The sequence below is a fragment of the Onthophagus taurus genome, chromosome 10 (genome assembly GCF_036711975.1).
Source record: "Onthophagus taurus isolate NC chromosome 10, IU_Otau_3.0, whole genome shotgun sequence".
Lineage (NCBI taxonomy): Eukaryota > Metazoa > Arthropoda > Insecta > Coleoptera > Scarabaeidae > Onthophagus > Onthophagus taurus.
This window is the reverse complement of record NC_091975.1, coordinates 2547410-2575142: the sequence shown is the minus strand read 5'-3', so window position 1 is coordinate 2575142 and position 27733 is coordinate 2547410. Positions and strand designations below refer to the sequence as shown.

Genomic DNA, 27733 nt, shown 5'->3' with positions numbered 1-27733 from the left:
CAACCTAAATGACGTTCATCTCTTTCTCGCATTTGAGCGGGGAGCAGGGGACGCAAAAGTGAGAATCGTACGTCATCAACGCGGGAATTTTAAAAGCGCAAATGGGTATATAAATTTTCAATAATTTTTTTAACAATGACTTTGTTCGAAAATATTAAAAAAAAAAATAACGGTAACTATATTTTTATATAAACTTTCAGAAAATATAATAAAAAAAAAATCGTGTATGACCCCATTGTAAATATTAACTTTTAGGATCAGCTGTATAACGTCAAATAACGCATGCGTTGACATATTGATTACAATACAAACAAATAATCCCAATACAAATTGATTTTGGGAAAAATCATCATCAAATTATTTAAAAAATTCTTAAAAAGGTGGTTTTATAATTGAATTTTATCAAATTAAATTAAAATTATTGAAAAGAAAAATCCTTCGAATTGTATCGAGCATGCGCAAGAGTAGCCCGGTTATCGGTGGCCATGTTTCGTTTCTGTCACGGTCAGTGTAGGTGAGGTGAACGCAAACGAATCTTTGACTAACAATTTCAAAAGCAGTCGTTAAACATTAAATTCCGGCCTGAAAATGGCAGGAAATACGGGGATGGAACAGCTAATCCCTATAGTGAACAAATTACAAGATGCGTTCACCCAAATTGGGGTGAACATGACGATGGATTTGCCTCAAATAGCCGTTGTGGGCGGACAAAGCGCCGGGAAGAGTTCCGTTTTGGAAAACTTCGTTGGCAGGTTTGTTTTCTTATCATTTTCATGGAATCCCCTTTAACAGGACTTTGTCATCCTTTTTTTGCTTTTCTTTAACGGCGCGTTTCGGTGTCGTGATATTGATTTTCTTCAATAAGTAGGTGACTGACATAGATTTACAATTTTTGGATTTTCCTCTTGTTTTTATTCATGTTTTTTCTTCCTTTCATCCAAATGATTGTATGTTGGATGTCTTTTTTTCAGGGATTTTTTACCCCGAGGTTCCGGAATCGTCACAAGACGACCACTTATCTTGCAGTTAATTAATGCCAATACAGGTAAATAAGTTAAGATTTTTTCCTGATTTGGAATTAAAGCATTTAAGAATGAATCACTAATAAATGATAAGACCTTTTTTAAGTATTTTGATAAAAGTTATCTAAAAGTGTTCCTGTTTTAAGTGGGCGGATGGTTTTTAGATAAATCGTATAAAGAAATTAAATTAATTCAACTAGAACTAACATTAGATCCATCTTACTTCGAACTTGTTTCTGGCTTTACCTGAAAGTTTCTAGTTCTGGGTCTAGTGATAGTGCTGGTGTTACTTCTAGTTTAATTAACACCAGCTGTGAAAGCCTCCATACTGATATTAAATTAATGTTTTTGTGATAAAAAAGAGTATACATAACCTCAATTAAAATTTAATAAAATTATAACTTAATTTACAAGAATTACGAAAGGATTTATACTCAAATTAGAACTAAATATTTATTTAGAATACACATATCTGTCATAGATGATAATTAAAATTAATAACTATAAATTAAAAAATTAATTTACCAGTTAGGCAACCAATATTGCATCTGTGTTGGTGTACATAACCTAATATTTATTTATTTTTCTTAGAATATGCCGAATTCTTACATTGCAAAGGTAAAAAATTCGTTGATTTTGATGAGGTTCGTCGTGAAATTGAAGGGGAAACCGACAGGATAACCGGAAGTAATAAAGGGATCTCAAATATTCCCATTAATTTAAGAGTGTATTCCTCCAATGGTAATTAGACAAAAATCGTATCTTCAAAATCTAATCGTTTTATTATTTTACCTGCTAGTTTTAAATTTAACATTAATCGATCTTCCTGGATTAACAAAAGTACCGATCGGTGATCAACCAGCGGACATCGAACAGCAAATTAAAAGCATGATTATGCAGTTTATTAAGCGCGATTCCTGTTTGATTTTGGCTGTTACCCCAGCAAACACTGATTTAGCCAATTCAGACGCGTTAAAACTTGCCAAAGAAGTGGACCCTCAAGGTAAACAGTTTACTTTTACTTACAAGTTGATTAAAAATCATTGTTTCTTAGGAATAAGAACGATTGGAGTTATAACTAAGCTGGATTTGATGGATGAAGGCACAGATGCTCGAGATGTTCTAGAAAATAAATTTTTACCCCTACGAAGGGGTTATATTGGTGTTATAAATCGTTCGCAAAAAGATATTGACGGTCGAAAAGATATCTCAGCTGCTTTAGCCGCTGAAAGAAAATTTTTCTTAAGGTATATTAATATTTTGTTTATTAAAAAATTAATTATTTATATTTTTTAGCCACCCATCATATCGCCATTTAGCTGACCGTCTTGGAACCCCATATCTCCAACGCATTCTGAACCAACAATTAACAAATCACATCCGAGACACATTACCTGGTCTCCGAGATAAACTCCAAAAGCAGCTTTTAACATTAGAAAAAGACGTTGAAGAATTCCGACATTTTCGCCCAGATGATCCATCAATTAAAACAAAAGCCATGCTCCAGATGATTCAACAGCTCCAAGGCGATTTCGAACGAACCATCGAAGGTAGCGGTTCAGCTCAGATCAACACTATGGAATTATCTGGAGGTGCAAAAATTAACCGTTTATTTCATGAACGGTTTCCTTTTGAAATTGTAAAGATGGAAATCGACGAAAAGGAATTGAGAAGAGAAATTGCGTTTGCAATTAGGAATATACATGGTATTCGAGTGGGGTTGTTTACACCAGATATGGCTTTTGAGGCGATTGTGAAAAAACAAATAGCTAGATTGAAGGAACCTTCGTTGAAATGTGTTGATTTGGTTGTTCAAGAGTTGTCTAATGTTGTTAGGATTTGTACTGATAAAGTAAATATAAAATTATTATTTTTGAGGTTATTTTTAAACGTCAAAAATGATTTCTTTACATTTTGAGGTTAAGTTGAATTTTTTTTTATTATTATTTAATTCTTTTTATTTAGATGGCTCGTTATCCCCGTCTTCGCGAAGAAACAGAAAGGATCATTGCTACACACATCCGACAACGTGAGCAATACTGTAAAGAACAGCTGGTTTTGTTAGTTGACTGTGAATTGGCCTACATGAACACAAACCACGAGGATTTTATCGGTTTTGCAAAGTAATCTTTAATAGGATTAATAAAATTTTTTTTAATCACGATATTTTGTAGCGCTCAAAATCAATCTGAAGCTTCCGTTAAAACCGGATCGAGAGGACCGCTTGGAAATCAAGTAATTCGTAAAGGATACATGTGCATACATAATTTGGGAATAATGAAGGGCGGTTCACGTGATTATTGGTTCGTTTTGACTTCCGAAAGCATCTCTTGGTATAAAGATGAGGAAGAACGTGATAAGAAATATATGTTGCCGTTGGATGGGTTGAAATTACGTGATATTGAACAAGGATTTATGTCCAGGAGGCATATGTTTGCTTTATTTAATCCTGAAGGTCGTAATGTTTATAAGGTAAAAATAGTTTAAGGCGTAAGTTATACCAGTGTAATTGCTAAAGAATTTAGGTCATTTTTATTATTTTTTTTTGTACCATGAGTTAGGATTTTAGAGAATATTGAAATTTTACAAAATGTCGGAGTTTTGAAGAAAAACGTGTTTAAAATTGTAACTATTGATAAAATATTTACCATAAGAAATGTCACTTCGCTATTCCTGGCCTATATAATGGACTCCTATGTTTCAAAAAACGGCTGCTGAGTCGTTAAAGCTTTTTTTCGAACACCTACCCTCCTTTGATGCCGCTTGGTGACGTAAATTAGCTTGAGAAAGCTAAACCAAAAATGACTGAAATTAGCTTTTCAGTCATTTTTGGTTACACTCTTGTGCTCTCTAGAATAGCTACTAACCAGTTATTCGAGTGTAGACCATTTATATTTTTTTCGTTAAAAATTATTAAATTTTTTGACTTTTTATGACATCTTATTGGACGGCACATTTCGATATTTTCAAGAAAAGCACTTCCTATCTAATAATTGGAAATAATAGGCGGACTACACAATATGTGTTTTTGACTTGCGAGGGGTTGGTAGTTAGTATGACCTTGAAATTTTAATAGTATGTTCTTGAAACTACGATTTTTTTTAAATTTTACACTGGTATAGCCCCTTAAAGTTTATTAGAATTAATTAAGAGTTAATATTTTTATTTTTTTAGGATTATAAACAATTAGAATTGAGTTGTGAAACTTTGGACGAGGTTGATTCATGGAAAGCTTCATTTTTGAGAGCTGGAGTTTATCCGGAGAAACAAACAGACACGTTAAATGGAGAGGAGGTACTTATATATAATATTTTAAATAAAACTTTTATTAAAATATCATTTCAAACTCATTAGAGGTGTCGGGATAGTTTTGATTAACATTAAAAAAAATCTTTTTAAGGTTAATTTTAATCTCTTTTCTTCTTTTTCACATCACCAGGGAGAATCGTACCAGGTTCGTAATTCAACGCTTTAACAAAAATCCTTTTTAGACTCGCTTTGTGTGGGATTGTTTCTTTTCGTTCCATTGTTTTCGTTATGCTTAGTTTATTGTGTTTCAACTAGAACTTTCTTAGCAGAATGAATCTGGAATGAGCAGCTCGATTGATCCTCAACTGGAACGTCAAGTTGAAACGATTCGGAATTTGGTCGATAGTTACATGAGGATCGTGACGAAAACCACTCGAGATCTCGTCCCCAAAACGATTATGATGATAATCGTTAATACAGTGAAGAATTTTATTAAGGGTGAACTTTTGGCTCATTTATACGCGAGTGGTGATCAGGTGAATAAAAAAAATTTAAATTATTTAATTTGAATTTTAATCTAAAAATTTTTTTAGAATACGATGATGGAAGAGTCACCGGAGGAGGCCCAAAAGCGCGAAGAAATGCTTCGAATGTATCATGCTTGTAAAGAAGCGCTAAGAATTATTGGTGATGTCTCGATGGCTACAGTTTCAACGCCGGTTCCACCTCCAGTTAAGAACGATTGGTTGCAAAGTGGGCTCGATAACCCAAGATTATCACCTCCGAGCCCTGGAGGACCTAGAAAAGCTGCTCCTTCTATGGGACAAGTTGGAACTACCGGTAAGTGAGGAATATGAGGATGAATTTATTTAATAAAACGGGCTGGAAATATTTTTATAGCTCAAAAATGTCGTCTTTCTTAATAATGTGTTTTGAATTCAAGAATGTTTATGTTTGGATTTTTTGGTAAGACAAACAAAGGTTTTGTTTAATTAATTAATTGTTTTTGGGGGGAATTAATTATTTATTAAAAAAATTACATTTTAATTTTTTGTTTTAGGTTCTTTAGGTTCATCGAGAGTTCCACCACTTCCCCCAACTTCCGGAAGACCAGCTCCCGCCATCCCTAACAGGCCAGGGGGTGGTGCCCCACCAATGCCTCCAGGAAGACCCCAAGGACAAGCTTTACCCGCTCCACTTATTCCAACGTAAGTTGACTTTTTCTAATTTTAATAATTTCTTTTATCCATTGGGTTGAGTTTATTTTTTTTTTGAATATTTCTGTTGTTGGTGGTGTTTTTTTCCTGTTTTCTTTTTACAGGAGGCGTTAAAAAATGTATTAAAATATAAAAAAATTAATGTCCGTTAATGCTCGTTAAACAAAATAGCGCTTCACAACAACAACAAATCTTACACACTGAATGTAGCTTAAAACAAAGAGTTAGTTCTAGTTTATTGTTCGTACTCGTGTCTCATTATGAAAGAAAGATAGTTTACAACAATAAAAATTAAATTAACCGATTTTTTGAATTTTAAGATGGTGCTGAAGAACAATGATTAAGTTTAATTTAATTTTTATTTATGCGCTTTTTACAATTAATAATTAAGAAAAGTCGGAAGAGAAAAATGTTTGTTTTGTGCATATCCGTTGTAATTTTTGACAGCCGTTTCGGCGGACAACAACAGGGTCAACAGCAAGCTGGTGGTGGGATTCAACTTCCGCAATCCGTACAATTAGCTGTGGGCCGAGCGGTCACCAATGCAGCCGTCAACGAACTCTCCACCGCCTTCAAATTCCACAAGTAAAAAATCACTCAAAACATAACTAATTATTGATGATTAAAAAATATAACATTTTCTTTCGCTTCTTGTGTTGATGAGTATGTAAATAATGATTGATGATATTAATTTTTTTTTTAGTAATAATACTATATATATATACGTACTAATAATGTTGTAATTTGAAGCTTTTGTGTGTTTGTTTTTGATTCTTTGTGTATGTGCTGTTAATTTTTATGTTAATTGTAATATAATGACACATTTTTGACGTTTAATTTTTTGACATTAGCAAAATGATAGCGCCATCTATGGAGCATATCGTAAACTTTAAAAATGAATTTATCATTCCAAATTAATAATTAAACATTCCATAATTCTTAGAAAAAGCATCCCTTAATTTTAAAAATTGCATTTAGAAACAGCACACACACGAATAATCTCTAATACTACAATCTTGCGAGAATTATCAATGTCTTTTGGTAGATTACGAAAAGAATCTCATAAAAATATTAATCTACTGTTTGTATATTAAATATTAATGAAAGAATTATTATTAATCAAGAAAAACTCGTTTTCTCTTAATATTTTAAAATTTTATTTTTGACATTTAAAACAATTATTAATAGAGAGCCATCTATTGAGTAAATTAAATTATTCATTATTGACAATTTAAATTTCTTTGTAATTATTGATATAAATAAATATCGATATGAGTTAATTAAAAGATATAAAATAAGTGAAAAGGAGTGAATGAAAAAGCTTGTTATAAAATGAAATCGATGACGAAAAATAACGCATATCAGATATACAGTTGCGCACAAAATTGAGTATACAAGGGAATGGAAGATAATTGTGAATATTCCCATGTATACTTAATTTTGTGAGCAACTGTATAGCGTTGATGTTTTTTATTTTTTGGTATTGCTTCTGCTAAAAATAAAAAAAGATAATTGTAAAGTTGTTGAAATTAAAATAAAAATGTAGAAAAAAAAGTTTTCATTAAAAATGAACTAGATTTAAGTCAATTATTGACGTTCTTCAAATATAAGATGAAGAGAAACCATGAATATAAATGAAAAAATAAAAAATGTTGTTGAATAATGCACCCCAGATAATAATTAATAAGAAACGTAGACTATTGTGTAGATAATGCACGAATTAATATTAATTTTTTTTAAGAATGATGTTAATAAAAGTATGCAGAGCGAGTTTAAAAATGTTTACCGCAAAATTTGATTTCTTATAATTTTTTTTAATGTATTAAAAAGTATATATTTAAATGTGTAAATATAGAAATTTAAAAATGATTGAGAAATTAAATTAAATTGAAAACTATTTTTTTTTCTTATTTTGTTTTATAAAATTATTAAGGTTTATTTACATAAAACCCAATTTAGGTGAATTTGTGTTGATTTTTTTTATATTTTTTTTTAGTCGCCCCGTGCCTAATATTCCCCCCAGAATTCCGGACAGGCCTTTTCCTGGACGACCAAACTAGAGACCTAATCAATTTTGCATCAAAAAATTACATTCAGGGGCACCACAAAAGAATTATTCAACTTTTTTACTAATAAGAACAAAATTTGTATTTTATTTGTGATTTTTTTTGTTAATTCCTAACTTATTTGGTGTCCAAAAGCGGTACAAAACTAGTCTTTAAATATGAGGAACGAGTATTATTAGTTAAATTAGTCTCATTAATAATTTGTTTAATATATTTTTTTTTGTTCAATTTAATCCAAATTTTTTCTTTTCAATTTGTATTTATGTACATAAAACACTTATATAATATTATTTTTCTTTAATTAATAAATTAAGTTTTTTTTACATAAACATTTTTATTATTAAATTCACCTTTTGCAATAACTATTTTCATTTCAATTGTATATAACTCATTTTTCAATTTCAAATGTATAACTTGGTTTATCATCTAATGGATACTGTTTAGGTAATTGCCCAATAAACATTTTACAATCTTCTAACCAATAGTAAATGGCAAAAGTTCCAAACATGACTCCTAAAAATTGGAACCATTGAGTACTCATAGGTACACGAAGTCTTGCGGAGACGTCATAACGATCTTCGCCAATCATATCAGCCTCTGCGTGTATCTAAAATATATAAGTTAAAATAAAAGGGTTTAACTTCAAAATAAAAAATTACTGGTTCGTTAAAATTTCGTTTTAATTCAGGAAAATCATATGGATAATACGCATCCTTTGATTCAGCCGAAACGAACGGTAAATCCGGGTAATCTCCAAGTCCTGTTCCATCGTCAGGAAGCGGTTTATATTCTTCCGGTAATAAACCATATTTAGCTGCAGCAGCTTTCCTCTCTTTTTCAGTTTGAGGATAAGCCATTGGCTTATAATCCTTATTCCAATCTAAAATTTGAAATGTTTATGTATTTTTAAGGTTAAGTTAGGTTAGATTACATAACTATCAATTGGAGATTTTTAAACATTTCAATTTTAAATTTAACGCAGTACTTACGATTTCGAATCGACGTAAATAAAATTGGATTGGATTTTAAGCATAATTTTGCTAATTTATGGGTTTTTATTAACGACATTTTTACCAGTTGTTAATGACAGATGTCAAAAACTTTAACTTTTTAACGTTGGTCAACTTGATACCAACTAAAACAATTTTTAAGGTTATGTTTTAATTTTTTCATTTTTGTAATAAAAATTATAAATTATTAAATAATTAAAAAGGATTATCTTTAAACCACTAAATTAATCAAATTATAATCATATTATTTAAAAAAATCTTAATTCCTTAAAGAAACCACGTGGGATATCATAACTTTTTTTATTCTTTTTAAATCTTTATGAAACGTGTTTTTTTACAATTTCCCTTCCTTTATCACCGACCTTGTAACCTTAGACCATCTCTTTCCATTATAAATACGGCTTTATCGTCTTTTATTACCAATTGCGGTTCAACTTATCCTTTAACAACCACAAATTACTCTTCAATTACTCCTCAAAGTCATCCAATCATGTCTGAAGCCGGAAATTTAGGTAAATAACACTTTTCTTAATTAAAATCTTAATAAAATCCACGTCTATTTCAGTGTTATTGTCGGTTTCTGATAAAACCGGCTTAATACCATTGGGAAAAGCTCTAAATGAGCTTGGTTTTACGTTGGTGGGAAGCGGGGGAACAGCAAAAAGTTTACGGGAAGCTAATTTACCTGTTAAAGACGTTTCCGAAATATCTGGAGCCCCGGAAATTTTGGGTGGAAGAGTTAAAACTTTACATCCAACTGTTCACGGAGGAATTTTAGCCCGGTAAAATTTTTAACCCCTAAATCTCAAAAAAAATTAATAAAATATTTCCAGATTAATTCCCTCTGATCAAGAAGATCTAAAACGCCAAAAAATCGATATGATTCGCATGGTTGTATGTAATTTATACCCATTTGTTGAAACCGTTTCAAAACCGGAAGTAAAAGTACCCGACGCGGTTGAAAATATTGATATTGGAGGTGTAACTTTATTAAGAGCTGCTGCAAAGAACCACGATCGTGTAACTGTTCTTTGTGATCCAAAGGATTATGAGAAAATTATTGAAGAAATTAGATCCTCTACAAACAAAGATACAAAAAAAACTACCAGAGAAAAGCTCGCCTTAAAAGCTTTTACTCACACCTCAGAATATGATTTGGCCATTTCTGATTACTTCCGAAAACAATTTTCATGCGGAGAATCTCAACTAACACTTCGTTATGGCATGAATCCCCATCAAAAACCAGCCCAAATTTTTACAACATTAGAAAAACTCCCGTTAACAGTTGTAAATGGTTCTCCAGGATTCATTAATTTATGTGACGCTTTAAACGGTTGGCAATTGGTGAAAGAATTAAAAACAGCGTTAAAATTACCGGCTGCTACAAGCTTTAAACATGTTTCACCTGCAGGGACTGCGGTAGCTGTTCCTTTAACAGGGGATGAGGTGAGAATTGTATATTATTATATGAGCATATAATGAGGGCTATTATTCACTAAGGTTAAGTTAATTAACCTGAGTGAATTGAAATTGATTCCATAAATATATTTTTTTAAATAAATTTTTGAATGAAGTTAAACGTCAATGTGACACAAATTCAATGTTACCAACTTCACAACAATTTGTCAAAATTAAATGTCAATTTTATGAAACGTCATGTTTTTTGAAAATTAATTTATGCTTAAACTTAAATCATATAAAAAATAGAATTTCTTTACGTTTTTTAATGTCAAACTTTTAAAAAGTAAAAAAAAAATTAAATTGACTTTTTTGAAATTTTGACGTTTCAAATAATTATTATTAGTCTGTCAAGTCAACTCATTTATAAGGTATATATTAAGTCGTGGACAAAATTAATCAATAATTTTATAAATAAAAGCTGTAAGGAAAATTACTGAGTTGCAAAACTGTTATTATTGGGGGCTTATCTCATTTGTTTTTTTTTAAAGATAGAGATAATTAATATGCATTTTGAAAAACATGTTAACCAATACGTTTTAATGATTGGTAATAATTATCTGGTTATTTTTAGATTTTTAAAACAACAAAAATTGTTTTTATGAAATTATTATTTTTTAAATTAGGCTAAAGTTTGTATGGTGGATGATTTAAAAGAGCACTTAACTCCGATGGCAATCGCTTATGCTCGAGCTCGAGGTGCCGATCGAATGTCATCGTTTGGAGATTTCATCGCTTTATCTGATATTTGCGATTACGCAACGGCTCGTTTGATATCCCGAGAAGTTTCCGATGGAATCATAGCGCCCGGTTACGACCCGGAAGCGCTTGAATTGTTAAAAAAGAAAAAAAATGGTTCTTATTGTGTCCTAAAAATCGATCCCAATTACATCCCCGACCCAATCGAACGCAAAGTTTTATTCGGTTTAACCATGGAACAACGCCGAAATGATGCTTTAATCGATAGAAGTTTATTTACAAACGTCGTAACAAATAACAAAAATTTAACGGAAGCTGCCGTTAGAGATTTAATTGTGGCTACGATTGCTTTGAAATACACTCAAAGTAATTCAGTTTGTTACGCGAAAAATGGTCAAGTTATTGGTATTGGAGCTGGGCAACAATCCAGGATTCATTGTACGAGATTAGCCGGAGATAAAGCCGATAATTGGTGGTTGAGACATCATCCAAATGTGATGGCAATGAAGTTTAAAGCGGGTGTGAAACGAGCCGAAATATCAAATGCAATCGATAATTACGTTAATGGCACAATTGGAAAAGATATGGACCGAGATGTATGGACAGCAATGTACGAAGTTGTTCCTCCAGAGTTATCAGAAACCAATAAAACCGAATGGATCAAGAAATTAAGTGGGGTCGCTTTAGGTTCTGATGCATTTTTCCCATTCAGGGATAACGTCGATAGAGCCCATTTGGTAAGCTTAAATTTCTTTTTATATTTTATTTTCTATTTATACAGGGAAGTCTTAAAATTCATTTCCACTAGCGTTAAATTCGAAAACCCCTTTGACAGTACTTGGAAATCCCTCAATTTCTTTTGAATATTTGGAAATCTGTTGAACTCACTTTTGTATAAGATGGCGATCACAAAATTGGGTTTTATTTAATAAATTTAAATTCTCACATTTTCCAACCTTACATCTCCAATTTTAACCCCCCAAAAAACAACAAAAAATAAATAAGCCAATATTCATTAATCAAAACCATCATTTTTATATTCTTTCCACATTCTACATTAAAATCCCTTTAATTTAACTCCAAACTCGATAAAAATCGGTTATAAACAACCCAAGATATCAATCAAAAAAATGTATTAATTTAATTTTGTTTTTCGATTCTGTTTTGTTTTTTATTTAAAAAAGATGACGTTTTCGCCATTTTTGAAGATAAATACGCCGTGTTTGGTGTCGTTTTAAAGGATTTTAAATTTCTTTTCGAGTTTTGGATATTTTAATCGATTTTTTTGAAGTAATATTTGTTGCAAATTTAATTTTTAATTGTTTTTGAAAAAAAAAAAAATTGGCCCCCATCGTCGGAACATGATATTATTTCTTTTTTTTTTTTAGAGTGGAGTTACATATATTGCAAGCCCATCAGGTTCTACAAACGATGCTGACGTAATTAAGGCATGTAATGATCATAATATCACTTTAGTTCACACCAATTTAAGATTGTTCCATCATTAAATAAATAAATAAAATATTTTTGAGTACTTGCATTTCTTTTATTTTTTTCTTTCTTGGGTTATAGATCAAAAAAATCTTGATTTTCCACCATCGACTGAAAAATAATGGGATAAATTAATAAATAATATGTTATGCACCCAAATAAAGATAGACGAAGATAATTATATTTCCTTGTTAATAATACCAATTTAAAAAATAAAAACAGCAGATATTCTCATATTATAATGCTTAATAAATCTAATTAAACAAAAAAAACTTTAAAAAGTTCTGTACAGTGCATAATTAAGCATATTAATGATTAATTTGAGGTAATCCGAATTCATCCACTGGAATACCATCCTAAAATAACCCACATTGTTACCTTTAAAAATTAATTGATCAAAACTTACTTTGTTCTTTTCCGGCTCAGCTATTGGTTTAGTATCTGGGGCTGCTGGCGCTTTCAAAACATCATCTAAATAACTAGCATCATCATCGAGGGCGATTTCATCACCCAAAGCATCCAATTCGGCGGCTAATTCATCCTCATCAACTTCCGGAGTGTTATAAGTTCGTCCTAAAGCTTCTTGGACTTCATTTGCTTCATCTAATAAATCAGCCATTTCATCTTGGACATCCTAAAAATAAATCTTATTAAAAAAATATTTTAATCATTACATTTTTTTTTACATCAATATCATCAATGTTGATTTTTTTAAATTCCTTTTTCATTGCTTTCATGCCATCCTTCATAGCAATGACCGTTGCATGTGTATCTTTTAATGTTTGATGAGCAAAATTTGCTTGTTCCATATTAAACGATTGCCCGCGTAAGTTTTCAAGTTGACTCTCGTACATTTTCTTCTGCTTCAAAACTCGCAACGCTTTCTGTTTTATCGCGTTTTTGGCCGGACCTTCACGCATTTTCGCCATTTGGTCCCTGTACTTGCGTAAATCTGTTTCCAACGCATTGATTTTCTTTTCTACACCCTCTGCCCTTGTATCAACCTATATTTAATGAGCAATACACGCTATTAGTCATCACTCAATGTCTTTGATTGATTAAAATTAGGTTATCTTTAGAAAAATAAAAAATTCATATTTACCCCAGTGATACAATCGCTGATACTTGGACCTGGCTCTTTTGGTTTACCTTTTCCGAATAATCTATTCATTTTTAATATTTAAAAATTACAATATACACCAGTTTAATGTTAAAATGACAGTTCTCGTAAACATAAATGACAACTTTTTGTAACTAATTTCATATCGAACTTTATCTCATATTTATGTCAAAATTGACGATAATGTAGATTTCTTTAAATTAACCTCAAAATTAAGTTAAATATTTCAAATATATTTATATTATTTCGTTATTTTAAAAATGACGGCGAATATTGAGTCTGGTGTACAGTTATACGCGAGAATTCGCGAAAATTCAATACCTACAAAGTTAAAGTACCCGATTTTCGAAAATACCGTTGATCCCAGTGATTTAATTGAAATTACCGGAGATGATAAAGCTGGAAATGCGTTAATTTTGGATTTTATAATTCAATCAATAACCCCTGAAGAATACGGCGGAAATGGAACGAATACAATTTTTGTAAACACCGAACATCAACTTACAATCCCAATTTTTATAAGGGGGTTAAAAAGTTTCATGAAACATCACAAAATAGAGAATGAAACCTTCATAGATGATTGTATGAAAAACTTGAGCATTATAAATTGTTATAGTAGCGACAAATTAAAATTTACGTTTATGCATATAGAAAGATTGTTGTTGGAAAACATTGAAATTAAGTTAGTTGTTATCGATTCAATGTTTACTTATTATTGGATGGATAAACCGACTGTTGGAACATTGACAAGTTTTCAAAAGTACTGTGCTAATAACATTAATTATTTATTAAATGTTATTAAAGATCTAAATGTCGTTTTGATTTGTAAAAGTATTAATAAGAATTTGAAATCAAATTACAATGGATCTAAACGTAATTATATTCTAAATATCTCGGAAAATGGAGAAAATATGTATAAAGTTGAAATATTTGAAGATGGTGTTGCTAAAAATCAAATACAATTAGAAGTAAAACCTTTTGTTAGGCTCTCTAAGTAAAAAAATTTTGATTATGTATGCAAACCAATATACATGAAGGTATTTGTTATAATAATTTATTTTCAAGCCAAGGTCATTATAATTGAGATATATTTAGTTTATTAATCTTTGTTTATAACGGGTGTTGGTTACATTTGATTAAACAAGAAGTGAAAAAGCCAATAAAATGTTATTTTTGTTATTAATAGTCTTATTAATTACATTAATTTACTACAAAGTTAAACAAAAACATTCTCATTGGGAGAAACTTGGAGTAAAACATTTAAAACCAACGTTTTATTTTGGCAATTTCGATCGTGTTATGTTCAGAATGGCATCGTTTAATCAGGAATTGATAAGGTTTTATGAATCATTTCCGAATGAAAGGTTGTTTTAAATAATTGTTTCTAGCTTTTTATCATAATATCTTTTAGGTATGTAGGAATGTATATGTTTACAACGCCTGTTTTAATAATTCGTGACCCCGAACTATTAAAATCGGTTTTTGTTAAGGATTTCGAACACTTTGTTGATCATAGACCGATTGTGCCAGAAAGTGCTGATCCTATTTGGACTAAAAATCTATTTACATTAAAAGGTTTTTATTTCAAAACTTATTTGTAATAAATTTTATTTAATTTTTTTGCTTTAGGAGCAGCTTGGAAAGAAATGCGTTCAACTTTAAGCCCGACTTTTACATCAAGCAAAATGCGACTAATTTTTGTTTTAATAACAGAAACCGTTCAACACCACATTTCTTATTTAACCGATAATAAAATGGCTAAAATTGAATTAATCGATACATTCGAACGATTTACAAATGATGTAATAGCTTCGGTAGCTTTTGGAATAAAATGCGATTCAATAAACGATAGGGACAATGAATTTTATGCCATGGCAAAAAAATTTACTACAATCGGTTTTAAAGAAACTTTAGTTTTTATAGCTTACTCATTATTTCCAATGATATGCAAATATCTAGGGTTAAATTTATCACCAAACGATGCTAGAAAATTTCTTTACGATGTTATAGTTGAAACAATAAAAATCCGTGAAAAAGATGGAACGAATCGACCGGATATGATCACATTATTGATGGAAGAAAAGAAACAAAGAGAAAAATTGAACGAAAAACCTTTAGGAAACGAAGAAATTGTGGCTCAAGCTTTTATCTTTTTATTTGCGGGTTTTAACACCGTCGCAAACGCTTTATCTTTTTGTATTTACGAATTATCAAGAAATGAACAAGTTCAAAGGAGGCTACAACAAGAAATTGATGAAACATTAAGTAAAAACGGAAAATTAACTTACGAAAACTTAATTAAAATGAAATACATTGACCAAGTTATTTCGGAAACTTTTCGGTTATACTTACCAGCTTTAGCCTTTGATAGAGTTTGCACAAAAACTTACACAATTGAACCAAAAAGTCCTTCAGAAAAACCTTTAACATTAAATCCGGGCGATTTAGTTTGGGCGGCCATTCCAGGTTTACAAAAAGATAAAAATTATTTTCCAAATCCCGAAGATTTCGATCCGGAACGGTTTGCTGATGGTGTTAATTCATATGCTTATATGCCGTTTGGAATAGGACCAAGAATGTGTATTGGGGCTCGATTAGCTTTGATGGAAATCAAAACTTATATTATTGAGTTGTTATCAAGATACGATGTGACTTGGATTCATCCTGAACCAGCTAAATATAGCAAAAAGTCTTTTGAATTGAGATTTGAGGGAAATGTTTGGGTTCAATTAACACCAAGAATAAAAAAATAAAAAATAATTTTTAAGAATGGTTTATTTTTTTCAATTTTCTATAAAACCATCACTTTTAAATTAGATACTCCATCTATTCATTCAAACACAAGAACTTCACCTTTGTTCATAGGGTGTTCTTTTCCTCCATAAGGAATGTAAATCGTGTTGTGACTATGATGAAGCTTTCCTATAGTTAAAGCTCCATTATGCTCTGCTCTTCCTATATAAAGATCCTCATTGGAAGTCTTCCCTCCAATAACGGCATTCTTGGGAACTTGGTCTCCTTTCTGCCATGATACCCACTTAAATTTTCGCTCACAAAGAATCTAAACAAATCAAGTGTTTACAAAATGAAAAAGATTGGTAATTGTTTTCGATTTACTTCAACTTCGGGAACGAGGTGTTCCTTGCCGCTATAAGCTACGTAAGCAGCTTTTTTTGTTGGCATAACTTTAGCCGGAATGACATCGTTGTTATAATTAGATTTCCCGATGTATATCGGACATCCATCGCTATCGTTTCCTCCTACAACTGCACTCTTGACCACATCATCAGGAATATTGTCAACTTTACACTCTTTCCAAACGAAACCTGCGAAATCTAAAACAGGGTTAAAAAAATGCAAAATGTTTTGAATTAAACAACAAAAATTGAAAAAATTAAGATTGATAATAATAATTTACCTTTCTCTGCACTCATTATGGATTGTTGTAAAAACCTTTTGGTTAACGATGCAAAGGTTGATTTACAATTGATTCCATTGCAATCCCTGGATTCATTTTATAACCATTTTCACGAAAAAAATGTGAATAGTAGATAAATATTACAGTAGTAGTTAATATTGATAATATTATTTGTTAACACATCTATATTTGTTCAGGATGAACCTTTATTTATCAATCAACAATAAAAATATCAGTGTTGAAAATACCAAAAAAAACTAAAATAAATTTTGAAATAAAATAAATTTAAGGATTTATTTACCTCTACCATAAAGGCACAATGATTCTTTTATGGAGTATTGATTATTAGTACTAATAATGACTCTTTTAGATACTGCTGGCTTATCTTTAGCTTATCCGGTAATATTTATTCTTCTAACAGTTGTATATAGTCTTCTAGAAGCTGTGCCTTGTGTCTGAAAGTCGTATCTAGTCTTCTACAAGCAATATCTGATCTTCTGGTAATATTTACTCTTTTAACAGTAGTATATAGTCATATAGAAGCAGTTTCTACTCTTTTGGAAGCAGTATCTAGTCTTCTATAATCAGTATCTGGTCATCCGGTAATATTTACTTTTCTGCCAAAAGTCTTCTACAAGCAGTTTGTTGTATTCTGGAAGCCGTATCTAGTCTTCTGGAAGTTCTATCTACTCTTCTGCAAGCAGTTTCTAGTTTTCTTTTGATGCATAGCTATCATGAATCTACCGCTCTAGAAATTAGAGCTAGCGATTGAAACAAGGAGGAGTCAAGAGAAAATTTTTTTTCATCAAGTATTTTCTACCAACAGAATCAAAATTCCTCTTTGGGTCTAGAGATAATTGGACAACGTAAGAGTTTTTGTACAATAAATAACTATGGATTTAAATAAATATATACGCATTTATATGAATGCATATAATGCATATATCTTCGTCTGGAATATCTTCAGCACCGCCTGTGAAGGTATGTACAAACATTAATTAATGTTTGTAAACAGAACTAATCTTACCTAACATTCCTTCACGGTTTAATTGGCATTTCAAAAGAAAACTTCACGCTATAATTGGCATTACTAATTACTAAAGAAAACTTCACGCTATAATTAATGTTTGTAAACAGAACTAACCTTACCTAACATTCCTTCACGGTTTAATTGGCATTTCAAAAGAAAACTTCACGCTATAATTAATGTTTGTAAACAAAACTAACCTTACTTAACATTCCTTCACGGTGTAATTGGCATTTCAAAAGAAAACTTCACGCTATAATTGGCATTACTAATTACTAAAGAAAACTTCACGCTATAATTAATGTTTGTAAACAAAACTAACCTTACTTAACATTCCTTCACGGTGTAATTGGCATTTCAAAAGAAAACTTCACGCTATAATTGGCATTACTAATTACTAAAGAAAACTTCACGCTATAATTAATGTTTGTAAACAAAACTAACCTTACTTAACATTCCTTCACGGTGTAATTGGCATTTCAAAAGAAAACTTCACGCTATAATTGGCATTACTAATTACTAAAGAAAACTTCACGCTATAATTAATGTTTGTAAACAGAACTAACCTACGTAACATTCCTTATAAATTAATATGCATTTCATAAAATATAAATACACCTACGTATTTGTATTTAGTATTTTATTTATTTAATGTAAATAACATAAAAAATAAAATGATTGACAGTTTTCTACGAAAAAGTAAATGTGGTATGTAATAAAATAAACAAGAGATTTATTTTACTTATCTATTTTTTTAATGCCTATAAAATAATAATCGCAGAACTAATAAAATTAGTCAGACCAATATTGATAGTGATAAGTGATAACCTTTAAACAACTTTTCAAAAACAACCCACAAAAGTGCAGATACAGGCAAACCAGGGTTCCGATTAAAACTGCAGATGCTTTCCCTCCAACAGCATTAAAACGTGGAAATTATAGCGATGGAACCGAAATTTAGGAACTGATAATAGATCTGTAACTATTGGACCATCACAATCATGGTTCCATTTATATTCCATATGACGGAAAGTTATACAACCCAATTCACAAATTTGCATAAAAAGTTACCTATCTTTTTGGGACAACCAATTTTTTTATTAACGAAAACAATTTTGCAATTCGCATTTATTAACAATAAGATTTATTTTGATTTTATCAAATTTAATTTTGAAAGATTCGTTATAATCAGTGTGGGTAACCGTTAAAATGATAATATCCCTGAAATGGATACAGCCACCGCTCCTCGGCTGTCAACCTTGAGGAATGGTATTGATGTTTTATCAAAACGTGTGTGAATGTAAAGAAACAACGGGTAATTTAAATAGGGTGAAAATTGTAAATAAAATAATATGCCGTTAGCTAATTCGGTGGAACCATGGCAAATCCAACACGCCGCCATAGAGGTAAGCAAAAGCTACGACTTAATCCGATTGCAGGAGGCAGTGCCATATTGACGTTTTTACTTTTTAATAATTGTTTTTATTTATTTTTTTAACAATTATATTATTTTAATTTGCTAAATGGCACGCGATTAGCAACATTTTTTATTACAATAAAATAAATTATAAATTCGTTACAATTTTTTTAATTTTATTTCGTTTCCGTTATCGTTTTTTATTATAACTCTTTGTATGTTGTTCATTTTTGCAGCTATCGGAGTGTCCAGGCCCCTAAGATTTGTTTCTGTACGTAAATTTGATCACATTTTATTGTTTTCTTTTTTTTGCCAAAAACAAAATATTATTAACTATAAAAATAAAAAAAAAGCACTACATTTCGCATTTGCATTTCTCCTTTAATGTTTCAAAACGACAATAATAATAATGATAAAATGTAGTTTCTCCTTGTTAGACCTTGTGCTATTTGTTGAATGTCCCAGCAACAGGTGCTCTTTTTGTCTGTGGATCAATAATTGGAGTGATTCTTTTTTAATTTCATTTTGTATACAAATCCTATCTTTTTTTGAGGTACTATGATTGTTGTTATTAATAATCAATCTTTTAAAACATCCTGTATAGCACCTTTTGTATTATACCCCCTCTTCTTTAATTCCTTTTAAATGAATAATAAAATAATTCTTGGAACCTTTTTTGTTGAATGAAATTTTTGGGGACATTCACATCCCACATCCTGGTTTCGATCACCTTTCTTTTTTTTGTCATTTCAGTTCTTGTTTAAGCCTCTACAAAAATGCCTTGTATTACTTCGAATATTATAAAAAAGGTAATCTTAATCAATTGAGAAACTATATTTTATTTTTAATTATCATTACTCTCTCATTGTTTGCACAATTTAATATCATGTACTTATCATTATTTTGCATGAGTTTAACATTTAAATGTTTTCTTTCTTTTGTGGCATATAAGCTTCTTTTCTTTTATTCCTTTTTTATTTCTTATAATTTCTCTTAATAGTATATAGCAAATTAATTTTATACATTAATTTATTATCACTTATCGTGTTAAGAGTTTTATTATAAGAGTTTAAAAGTGTTGATTAGATAAATTTAAAAAAACATACCAAGTTCAATAAGATAGCAACATATGTATACTTCCGATTGATTTCTTAAATAAATTTGTTATTTCGTAACCTCAAAACAGGAAAAATTACGATAAAAACTAACCACAGAGTATTTATAGTGCAGAAATGAACATATTTCAATTCTTAAGGTTATCTTGTCAAAATTCATTAAAAATTTGACATTTATTTTAAACGTCAAATGAATTCGAACGATCACAGATCATTGGTTGGATTAACAAGATGGACGATTATATTATAACCTCATTATAACCAAAATGACAAAGATCTTTAAAAATACTAATAACAATACTATTATTATAAATACTAATAATAATTGCTATCTTTTAAAAACCTAAAATTACTATCAATTTAAATAATAAAATCACGCACTACATACATTATTATCACATTTTAAAAATCATAGAAACGTTCTAATTTGCAGTCACAATCTGGAGATGGAGATGATATTCCCAATTCAGATGATGGTCCATCGGAAGGTGAACATGAAATTGAATTGGCCGAGGCAAGATCACTTTATTATACATCTATAGTACCTGCTTATTGATTTATTTAAATAAACTTATAGGTAGTACGTAATGGTCACGAAAAAGCTGATCCTTCCCAATTTATTTTGTTAAAAGTATTAGGAGAAGGTTCATTTGGGAAAGTATTTTTAGTAAAAAAAGTGATGGGTGCCGACACTGGAACGTTATATGCAATGAAAGTTTTAAAAAAAGCTACATTAAAAGTCCGAGATCGGTATCGATCGAAAATGGAACGAAATATTTTGGTTGATGTGGAACATCCGTTCATTGTAAAGCTTCATTACGCGTTTCAAACCGAAGGAAAATTGTATTTGATCTTGGACTTTCTTCGAGGCGGTGATTTATTTTCAAGACTTACCAAAGAGGTTATGTTTACAGAAGAAGATGTGAAATTTTATTTAGCAGAATTAGCGTTAGCATTGAGTCATTTACATTCTTTGGGTATTATTTATCGGGATTTAAAACCGGAAAATGTTCTCTTAGATTCCGAGGGTCACATTGCATTAACCGATTTTGGGCTTTCAAAACTTCCAGTTGAAGAGGGAAAAACTTATAGTTTTTGTGGAACCGTTGAATATATGGCTCCGGAAATTGTAAACAGAAAGGGGCACTCATTCGCTGCTGATTGGTGGTCTTTCGGCGTTGTAATGTATGAAATGTTAACCGGATGTTTACCATTTCAAGGTACAACAAGACGAGATACGATGACAATGATTTTAAAAGCGAAATTAGGAATGCCTTCGAATTTAAGTACGGAAGCTCAGAGTTTGTTAAGAGTTTTGTTTAAAAGAAATCCAGCGAATCGTTTAGGTGCTGGACCCGGAGGTGTTGAAAATTTAAAAAAACACGAATTTTTCGCTACAATTGAATGGGATGCTTTATTTGCAAAGAGAATAAGACCACCTTTTAAACCAGCAGTGCCAATGAGAGGAAACGATGCTTGTTATTTCGATTCTGAATTTACAAGTAAAACGCCAAAAGATTCTCCAGGAGTTCCAGCAAGTGCAAACGCAAGGGAACTATTTAAAGGGTAAAAATGATTTAAATATTTTTAATTAAATAATCAATTATAAATTTAGGTTCAGTTTTGTGGCGCCTTGCCTTTTGGATACAGCACCACCATTAATTAAAAAAACAGAACCTTCTCCGCTACTAATTGGAATAACAACAACCAGTTTTTATGAAGAATACGAATTGCAAAAAGTTTTAGGTTCGGGAAGTTACAGCGTTTGTCGCTTGGCAAGACACAAAGCGACAGATCAATATTTCGCTGTAAAAATCGTTGATAAATCATCGTGTAATTGTAAAGAAGAAATCGAAATCTTGTATCGATACGGACACCATCGTGGAATAGTTTCTTTAATGCGCGTTTACGAAGACGACGAACGTGTTTTTTTAGTTTTAAAATTATTAAAAGGTGGTGATCTTATCGATTATATGGTCGCGAAAAAAAGACTTCCCGAACATGAAGCTGCCGCAATTCTAAAAACTTTAACGGAAACTATCGCTTTTCTACATGAAAATGGTGTTGTTCATCGAGATTTAAAACCAGCTAATATTTTATTTGCTACTGAAGATAAAGATCCAAGAGGAGTTACTATTTGTGATATGGGATTTGCTAAACAAGTAAGTATTATAGAAAAAAATAACTTTATTATTAAGAATGATAATAATTTATTGTCTCCAGAAGATTACAATATTAAAAAAAAGGAATCCATAACTAATCTAAATCCTTCTCCTTTCCCTAGCGTCTCTTTCCACATTGTCTCCTTGCTGCCATCACCTCCCCCATCCACCTCCTTCCCTCTGCCCTCTCGCCCAACGCCAGTCTCCAATTCATCACCTTCCTCAACTCACTACACTCCACCAGCAGATGGTGTGGAGACTCCCTGTCATCGCCACGCAGCCTCTCCTTATCTTCTTGCTTTCCCTTATCGCCGTCCCATAACCTTGTTCGCCCTAACTTCATTATTAATTTTTTTTAATTATTAAGAAATTTAATTTATTAATTTTTTAGCTTCGTGCTGATAATGGTCTTCTAATGACTCCTTGTTACACGGCAAATTATGTCGCCCCTGAAGTTTTAAAACGTCAAGGTTATGATGCGGCCTGCGATATATGGTCTTTAGGTGTAGTTCTTCATATCATGCTTTCTGGCGAATGTCCCTTTAACAACGAACCGGAAGACAGCCCCCAACATATTTTACAAAGAATCACATCGGGTTCTTTAAATTTCAAAAGTAAATCGTGGCAGAAAGTTTCGCAACAAGCTCGAGATCTCGTCTCGGATATGCTTCACGTTGCCCCACAACGTAGGCCATCGGCGAGTCAACTTTTAAAACATCCCTGGGTGAATCAACGGGCGACATCAATCAATGTTAATCATCATCAAAGAAATTCTTGTGATTTATTAATGGATACAGCTTCCGCTTCTGCGACTGGGCCAAATTTAAAAGAAGCTGTTGAAGCAACGTTTAGAGCGATTGCTACATCACCTCAGGTTGCTCATTTGGGACCTGTTGCTATGTCTGAATTGGCTAGGAGACGATTGAAAGATAAAGCAAGAAATAATTTACAACAACATTCAAATGCAATTTAATAAAATTGAAAAAAAAAGAAATTGAAACATTGAAGTTCGTTTTTTGTGATAATTGGGCAGAAAAAGAAACGTCAATTGTAGCATATCATGCGATTCAATCCCTCATTTCTCGTATTTGTTATTATCTGATGAGCTTTAAAGATTAAATTAAAATAAGTAGCAATTAAAAAAATGAAAAATATTAATTAATATTATTATAAAGATGTACAAAGATATGTACAATCAATGATAACGATTAATATTGCTTTTTTTAAGGAATAAAAAAAAATTGTACAAAAGAAATTCCTATTTATATTAAATAATTAATTAATAATAAATTAACGTTGATGTTTGATTATAACAATTTTTTTCTAATTTATTTTAAAGTTAAAGTAGATTTTAAGAAAAAACTTCTCTTTCTTTTCATTATTGTGATGTACAACTTCATTCCTCAAATCTTTTAATAAAAAGTCTCGCTTTTAATGTTAAAAAAAATTAATCAAATAAAATTAAAAATCGCTTTTGTGTGGATACAACTTAAAAAAATCTTAGCCCTACTGTATACGTATTTTTCTAACACGTAAGGAAATAATCAAAGAAAAATATATACATAGAGTGCATTTATATTTTTTAAATACCATTGCAAGACGAAGAGTTCCTTAATTTATTTTTATTATTTTTTTAAGTTTCTTGGAGATCTTTTGTCTCTGTAAATAATAAATATTGTCGAAAATAAAAAGAATAGGAGTAATACATAATATTTTTGCAAAGTTAATTACAAAAAAACTCGACCTCATCACAAAAAATGTATATTAACAGTACAATCCTCTGTGTGCCATGTTCCGTGTAATTAATGTTCTAAAAAAATTGTTCAAATCAATTTATTAAAAAAAAAAAACTAAAACTATCTCTTGAGAGCTGGTCTCAATTTATTGTCTCGTTCTTTTACGGTTTCAAAAAAAATGTTACATCTTGTATAATAAATAAAAATTGTATAGTTATATAAAGAGTTACGAAAAAAATCAAATTTGTTTTATTTATACAATAAAAACATTCATGGTTATACTCTTAATTAAATGTTATAATACTTTGATGATTAATCATCGAGATGAAGCCAATGTGTGGGATATTATGTTCTCCTAGCGCATTGAATTAATTGATTGTTGGACCTGAAACACGATAAATGTTATTTAATACATAAAGCAATTAATATTCATGTTGAATTTCAACATTTACGTTGTTAAAGTCAAATAAGTCTTTTTAACGAATTTCACGATAACTATTTCAAGTTAACTCAATAAACGTTTTTTGGTCACTGAGCATGAAATCAATTTCCAAGTACCACTTCCAAAAAGTTATGTCCAATATTCTCCACATATTTTTTTACTTCTTTATTACATTTATTTAAACTTTTATTTTTTGAATTGTTGAACCAAAACAACCTTAAGCTTACTTTTCTGCAAGACGGGTTGCGAAATAGATTTGTTTTAGTATTAGAAATGAGGAGATACGTACTGTAGTTTTAAAAATAAATGTTGATATTGCTCTGTACAATTTATTTCTATTATAACCTAATACATTTGAATCCATTAATAAACATATTGAAGGTTTGATGTCAAAACAATTCAAATAATAATGTAAATTTTAACACACAGAAGCCCACAGCTTACAGCTTTATAGCTAATTATGTGTATACATTAATAAATACATGACCGCGGGTGTAATTAATTTAAACGTAATTGAACTATGATTCTATAACGGTGATTTAGTTTATTACTTTTTGAAATTAAATTATTATAAATTTAATAACATCTAGTAAATCTTGATTGAACCAATAAATATGTTCCATACAGCAAAAATAAATTTGTGTTTCTAAATCTAAATGCTTATTCACAGCCGTTTACCGATAATATTTATCGAGTTGTGCGGCTCTTATTAGTTTCGTTACCAAAAACCATCATTACCGTTCTCATTTAAAACTCCATTAAAAATTTTTTTGGTTTATTTTGTAAGATAATAACTTCACTTAACCTCTTCCTTTTTTTAATATCAACAGGAAGATCGATTTGAACGTATCCATTACTAATTTTTAGTAACAATAGGAAACTACAATGTAAAGAAGGAAATATTTGTTGTGTCACGAGTAAATCAATCCGAACGTAATCGTAAAAAACCGCAAAACTTCAACGAAAAGTTACGTCTTTCGCGTTTGAAATTATTTTGGGAGCGAGGTTTCGTGCTACGACAAGCTTTTCACCTCCGACATGTCGTAAATATAAAACTTGGGTTTACGAGATTACCCACGTCAACTGTTTGAAATCTCATCGACGATCAACGCGTCGGCAACAATTTTTCCGATCTTTTCGAAAAGAGAATTTCGTTGGGTTAGATTAGATAAGAAAGTTATTTGAAAATTGCATAAAGAAATTAAGTTAGTAAAGAAATAAAGAAGTAAAAAACTTGTAAACTTGACGCCTCGTTAATCTTCGCAAATTGCTGTAGTAAAGTAACTCGAGGTGTGTTTAGGTGTTACAACGTCTAATATATCATCATGTGATAAATTATAGGAGTAGGTAGCTTGAGAAGACTAAAACTGATTTAAAAAAAAGTTATTTTAGTTTGTTAAGTTTAATAACTAAAATCAATAAGTAATTTTAAATTTAGTACTATTTTCAATTTTCTATTACACCCACCGGGTACGATAAAGCACAACACAATCTTGTAAGAATTGATCGTGAAGGGAGAGTAAAAGGGGTGCAGTGGAAATGAGCTTGAACATGAACCCAACCCTATTGTCAAAAGCTATTTACCGAAGTTTCTTCGACAGAAGCACGCCCACGCCTGTCACTCAATTTTTCCGTGCTTTCTGACCTATTATTAAAGAAAATGGGTGTGATGTAAACGTGATGTCTCCGGAAATACATATTCTCCCACCTCTTTATTTTAAATCAAAGAAACCCTCAAAAACCAAGAAGAATTTTTCCCCTTTTAAGAATCCCAAGCGGAATTTTAATGACGATCTAAAATACATAAAAACGTAAAGACAAAAAACGTTGAAGCATAAATTTAATATTACAAATAGGAGTTAATCTATAAATGTCGCGAGTGAAATTGAAGTGAAAATAATTTAATTATGCACAGACAACACAGTTTGTTAAGTTTTAAATGGGAAATAATGAATGGAAATTCCTAGGAAATGGTAAATAAAGGTGATTGAATTTTCAATTTTGTTAAGTTTGAATGATTAAATCAATTAATTAAAACAGTTTTGAGATAAAATTTAAATTTATTTTAATTAACTTGGAATGTTTTATATAAACATTTATTTCTAAAACTTTCAATCCAATTTTAACAACTAAAACTAAAACTAACATTAGTACTAGAACTAATACTGGACCTAGAACTAGAAACATTCGGGTTTAGCAGTACCTAATAGCTTTCAAGTTGACGATTTTGACGTTAAAATTTATTCTCAGTCAAAAATTAAAAATGATGGAAAGAAACTTTTTGAATAAAAAATGTTTTAAATTAATATAGAAAATGAATGGTGTATACGATTTTCTTCTATCAGCGATAATCTCTAACTTATGAGACTTCGAAGCTGTTAAGTAAAAAATATTAAGTACATACCTGAAGTTTCAATGTCCACGTTGAAAACCCAGCGATTTTATGATGATAATAACTTAATAATTCAATTATTTTGAATTCTAAGTGTTTTTTATCACCTAAAAAGATCAGTTCTTTTGAGTTCGAAATCTATCGTAAGCTTAATCTTTTTTATTTCAACATAAATCAAGTTAATTGCGTTTAAGGACTATAATTACATAAGTGTGCCACACAAGATTTACTTATTCACATTGCGACGCCGTGCTTTCTCGATTACAAAGTTAGTAATTAACTAACAAACCGTAGATCGTAAAATTTAACCGCACGGAATTAGAATGAACTGAATTAAATTTAAAATTTCCAACGAAATAATAATTTGAATACAAATCAATTTTTTTTCTATTTCTATTCGACCTGACATAAAAAGGCACTTCAAGTGAAGCACGAATTAATACCGTGAATTACGATTGGCACGGAAAATAGGGTAAGGTGAAAAAAGGGTGCGCTCTCTCGAATTCCTGTAGCGTCCATAAATTCTAATTGACCGTGTCGGGTCTCTTCGTAGGACGCATTAATATTATAGTAGGACGCCGCAGTGGCTTGATAAATTCCGATGGCACATTGTATTGAAAGGGACGTTAAAACCGAGTTTGCTATTGAACGGAACCAAATTTCATGCAACCAAATCCCCCAATTTACAAGCA

The 27733-nt window shown here is 30.7% G+C and overlaps 8 protein-coding genes and 2 long non-coding RNA genes across 14 annotated transcripts; 5 read left to right on the top strand and 5 right to left on the bottom strand.

Annotated features, from left to right (window-relative positions):
- Positions 1–294: 294 nt before the first annotated feature.
- Positions 295–7883, top strand: LOC111428192 (dynamin-1 shibire). Of its 3 annotated transcripts, XM_071199568.1 has the most exons (15): positions 295–752; positions 972–1045; positions 1614–1763; positions 1822–2025; positions 2077–2269; positions 2319–2874; positions 2988–3145; positions 3197–3494; positions 4197–4316; positions 4423–4476; positions 4598–4807; positions 4865–5111; positions 5332–5479; positions 5936–6073; positions 7485–7883. In XM_071199568.1, exons 1-15 carry the CDS (start codon positions 589–591, stop codon positions 7546–7548), a joined length of 2778 nt encoding a protein of 925 aa, XP_071055669.1. In that variant the 5' UTR covers positions 295–588; the 3' UTR covers positions 7549–7883. The 3 variants fall into 3 exon arrangements, with proteins under 3 accessions (XP_071055669.1, XP_022919393.1, XP_022919392.1); XM_023063625.2 differs by lacking the exon at positions 4423–4476 and having other exon boundaries at positions 4601–4807; XM_023063624.2 differs by lacking the exon at positions 4423–4476.
- On the bottom strand, positions 7842–8682 carry LOC111428195 (NADH:ubiquinone oxidoreductase subunit ASHI). Its single transcript, XM_023063631.2, has 3 exons — positions 8544–8682; positions 8214–8434; positions 7842–8161 (listed from the first exon to the last, which is right to left on the bottom strand). The coding sequence occupies exons 1-3, from the start codon at positions 8620–8622 to the stop codon at positions 7943–7945; spliced, it is 519 nt and encodes a 172-aa protein (XP_022919399.1). The 5' UTR covers positions 8623–8682; the 3' UTR covers positions 7842–7942.
- A 196-nt stretch (positions 8683–8878) lies between these two features.
- On the top strand, positions 8879–12255 carry LOC111428193 (bifunctional purine biosynthesis protein ATIC). The gene is made up of 5 exons (XM_023063628.2): positions 8879–9076; positions 9130–9346; positions 9398–10010; positions 10649–11458; positions 12110–12255. The coding sequence occupies exons 1-5, from the start codon at positions 8884–8886 to the stop codon at positions 12227–12229; spliced, it is 1953 nt and encodes a 650-aa protein (XP_022919396.2). The 5' UTR covers positions 8879–8883; the 3' UTR covers positions 12230–12255.
- A 116-nt stretch (positions 12256–12371) lies between these two features.
- LOC111428194 (vacuolar protein sorting 60) lies at positions 12372–13509 on the bottom strand. Its single transcript, XM_023063630.2, has 4 exons — positions 13315–13509; positions 12899–13216; positions 12619–12846; positions 12372–12568 (listed from the first exon to the last, which is right to left on the bottom strand). The coding sequence occupies exons 1-4, from the start codon at positions 13381–13383 to the stop codon at positions 12521–12523; spliced, it is 663 nt and encodes a 220-aa protein (XP_022919398.1). The 5' UTR covers positions 13384–13509; the 3' UTR covers positions 12372–12520.
- An 83-nt stretch (positions 13510–13592) lies between these two features.
- On the top strand, positions 13593–14330 carry LOC111428190 (X-ray repair cross complementing 2). The gene has a single exon (XM_023063621.2). The coding sequence runs from the start codon at positions 13593–13595 to the stop codon at positions 14328–14330; it is 738 nt and encodes a 245-aa protein (XP_022919389.2).
- On the top strand, positions 14051–16104 carry LOC111428189 (cytochrome P450 9e2-like). Its single transcript, XM_023063619.2, has 3 exons — positions 14051–14696; positions 14744–14907; positions 14962–16104. Exons 1-3 carry the CDS (start codon positions 14497–14499, stop codon positions 16083–16085), a joined length of 1488 nt encoding a protein of 495 aa, XP_022919387.2. The 5' UTR covers positions 14051–14496; the 3' UTR covers positions 16086–16104.
- On the bottom strand, positions 16090–16860 carry LOC111428191 (uncharacterized). Its single transcript, XM_023063622.2, has 3 exons — positions 16751–16860; positions 16450–16667; positions 16090–16393 (listed from the first exon to the last, which is right to left on the bottom strand). The coding sequence occupies exons 1-3, from the start codon at positions 16764–16766 to the stop codon at positions 16163–16165; spliced, it is 465 nt and encodes a 154-aa protein (XP_022919390.2). The 5' UTR covers positions 16767–16860; the 3' UTR covers positions 16090–16162.
- A 2136-nt stretch (positions 16861–18996) lies between these two features.
- On the top strand, positions 18997–24181 carry LOC111428595 (Ribosomal protein S6 kinase II). 3 transcript variants are annotated; one of them, XM_023064184.2, is made up of 6 exons: positions 18997–19183; positions 19431–19465; positions 20743–20823; positions 20887–21875; positions 21925–22471; positions 22863–24181. In XM_023064184.2, exons 1-6 carry the CDS (start codon positions 19156–19158, stop codon positions 23442–23444), a joined length of 2262 nt encoding a protein of 753 aa, XP_022919952.2. In that variant the 5' UTR covers positions 18997–19155; the 3' UTR covers positions 23445–24181. The 3 variants fall into 3 exon arrangements, with proteins under 3 accessions (XP_022919952.2, XP_022919953.2, XP_071055670.1); XM_023064185.2 differs by lacking the exon at positions 19431–19465; XM_071199569.1 differs by lacking the exons at positions 18997–19183; positions 19431–19465 and adding an exon at positions 19918–20003.
- LOC111428604 (uncharacterized) lies at positions 19471–20617 on the bottom strand. The gene is made up of 2 exons (XR_002708077.2): positions 20301–20617; positions 19471–19962 (listed from the first exon to the last, which is right to left on the bottom strand). It is a non-coding gene; the product is annotated as an uncharacterized lncRNA (long non-coding RNA).
- A 35-nt stretch (positions 24182–24216) lies between the features above and the next one.
- LOC139431599 (uncharacterized) lies at positions 24217–25714 on the bottom strand. Its single transcript, XR_011641693.1, has 2 exons — positions 25388–25714; positions 24217–24592 (listed from the first exon to the last, which is right to left on the bottom strand). It is a non-coding gene; the product is annotated as an uncharacterized lncRNA (long non-coding RNA).
- Positions 25715–27733: the final 2019 nt, after the last annotated feature.

Bases quoted from the DNA above. Each gene is read 5' to 3' on its own strand.
- LOC111428192 (XM_071199568.1), top strand. From the start codon at position 589: ATGGCAGGAAATACGGGGATGGAACAGCTAATCCCTATAGTGAACAAA. The intron at 4,317-4,422 runs GTACTTATATAT...AATCTTTTTAAG, and splicing joins ACACGTTAAATGGAGAGGAG to GTTAATTTTAATCTCTTTTC. The intron at 5,480-5,935 runs GTAAGTTGACTT...AATTTTTGACAG, and splicing joins CCCGCTCCACTTATTCCAAC to CCGTTTCGGCGGACAACAAC.
- LOC111428195 (XM_023063631.2), bottom strand. From the start codon at position 8,622: ATGTCGTTAATAAAAACCCATAAATTAGCAAAATTATGCTTAAAATCC. The intron at 8,435-8,543 runs GTAAGTACTGCG...TTCAAATTTTAG, and splicing joins ATTTACGTCGATTCGAAATC to ATTGGAATAAGGATTATAAG. The intron at 8,162-8,213 runs GTAATTTTTTAT...TATATATTTTAG, and splicing joins AACGAAATTTTAACGAACCA to ATACACGCAGAGGCTGATAT.
- LOC111428193 (XM_023063628.2), top strand. From the start codon at position 8,884: ATGAAACGTGTTTTTTTACAATTTCCCTTCCTTTATCACCGACCTTGT. The intron at 10,011-10,648 runs GTGAGAATTGTA...TTTTTAAATTAG, and splicing joins TTCCTTTAACAGGGGATGAG to GCTAAAGTTTGTATGGTGGA. The intron at 11,459-12,109 runs GTAAGCTTAAAT...TTTTTTTTTTAG, and splicing joins ACGTCGATAGAGCCCATTTG to AGTGGAGTTACATATATTGC.
- LOC111428194 (XM_023063630.2), bottom strand. From the start codon at position 13,383: ATGAATAGATTATTCGGAAAAGGTAAACCAAAAGAGCCAGGTCCAAGT. The intron at 13,217-13,314 runs GTAAATATGAAT...CATTAAATATAG, and splicing joins TCAGCGATTGTATCACTGGG to GTTGATACAAGGGCAGAGGG. The intron at 12,569-12,618 runs GTAAGTTTTGAT...GGGTTATTTTAG, and splicing joins CTGAGCCGGAAAAGAACAAA to GATGGTATTCCAGTGGATGA.
- LOC111428190 (XM_023063621.2), top strand. From the start codon at position 13,593: ATGACGGCGAATATTGAGTCTGGTGTACAGTTATACGCGAGAATTCGC.
- LOC111428189 (XM_023063619.2), top strand. From the start codon at position 14,497: ATGTTATTTTTGTTATTAATAGTCTTATTAATTACATTAATTTACTAC. The intron at 14,697-14,743 runs GTTGTTTTAAAT...AATATCTTTTAG, and splicing joins GAATCATTTCCGAATGAAAG to GTATGTAGGAATGTATATGT. The intron at 14,908-14,961 runs GTTTTTATTTCA...TTTTTGCTTTAG, and splicing joins AAATCTATTTACATTAAAAG to GAGCAGCTTGGAAAGAAATG.
- LOC111428191 (XM_023063622.2), bottom strand. The intron at 16,394-16,449 runs GTAAATCGAAAA...TGATTTGTTTAG, and splicing joins ACCTCGTTCCCGAAGTTGAA to ATTCTTTGTGAGCGAAAATT.
- LOC111428595 (XM_023064184.2), top strand. From the start codon at position 19,156: ATGGCAAATCCAACACGCCGCCATAGAG. The intron at 19,184-19,430 runs GTAAGCAAAAGC...TCATTTTTGCAG, and splicing joins TCCAACACGCCGCCATAGAG to CTATCGGAGTGTCCAGGCCC. The intron at 21,876-21,924 runs GTAAAAATGATT...TTATAAATTTAG, and splicing joins GCAAGGGAACTATTTAAAGG to GTTCAGTTTTGTGGCGCCTT.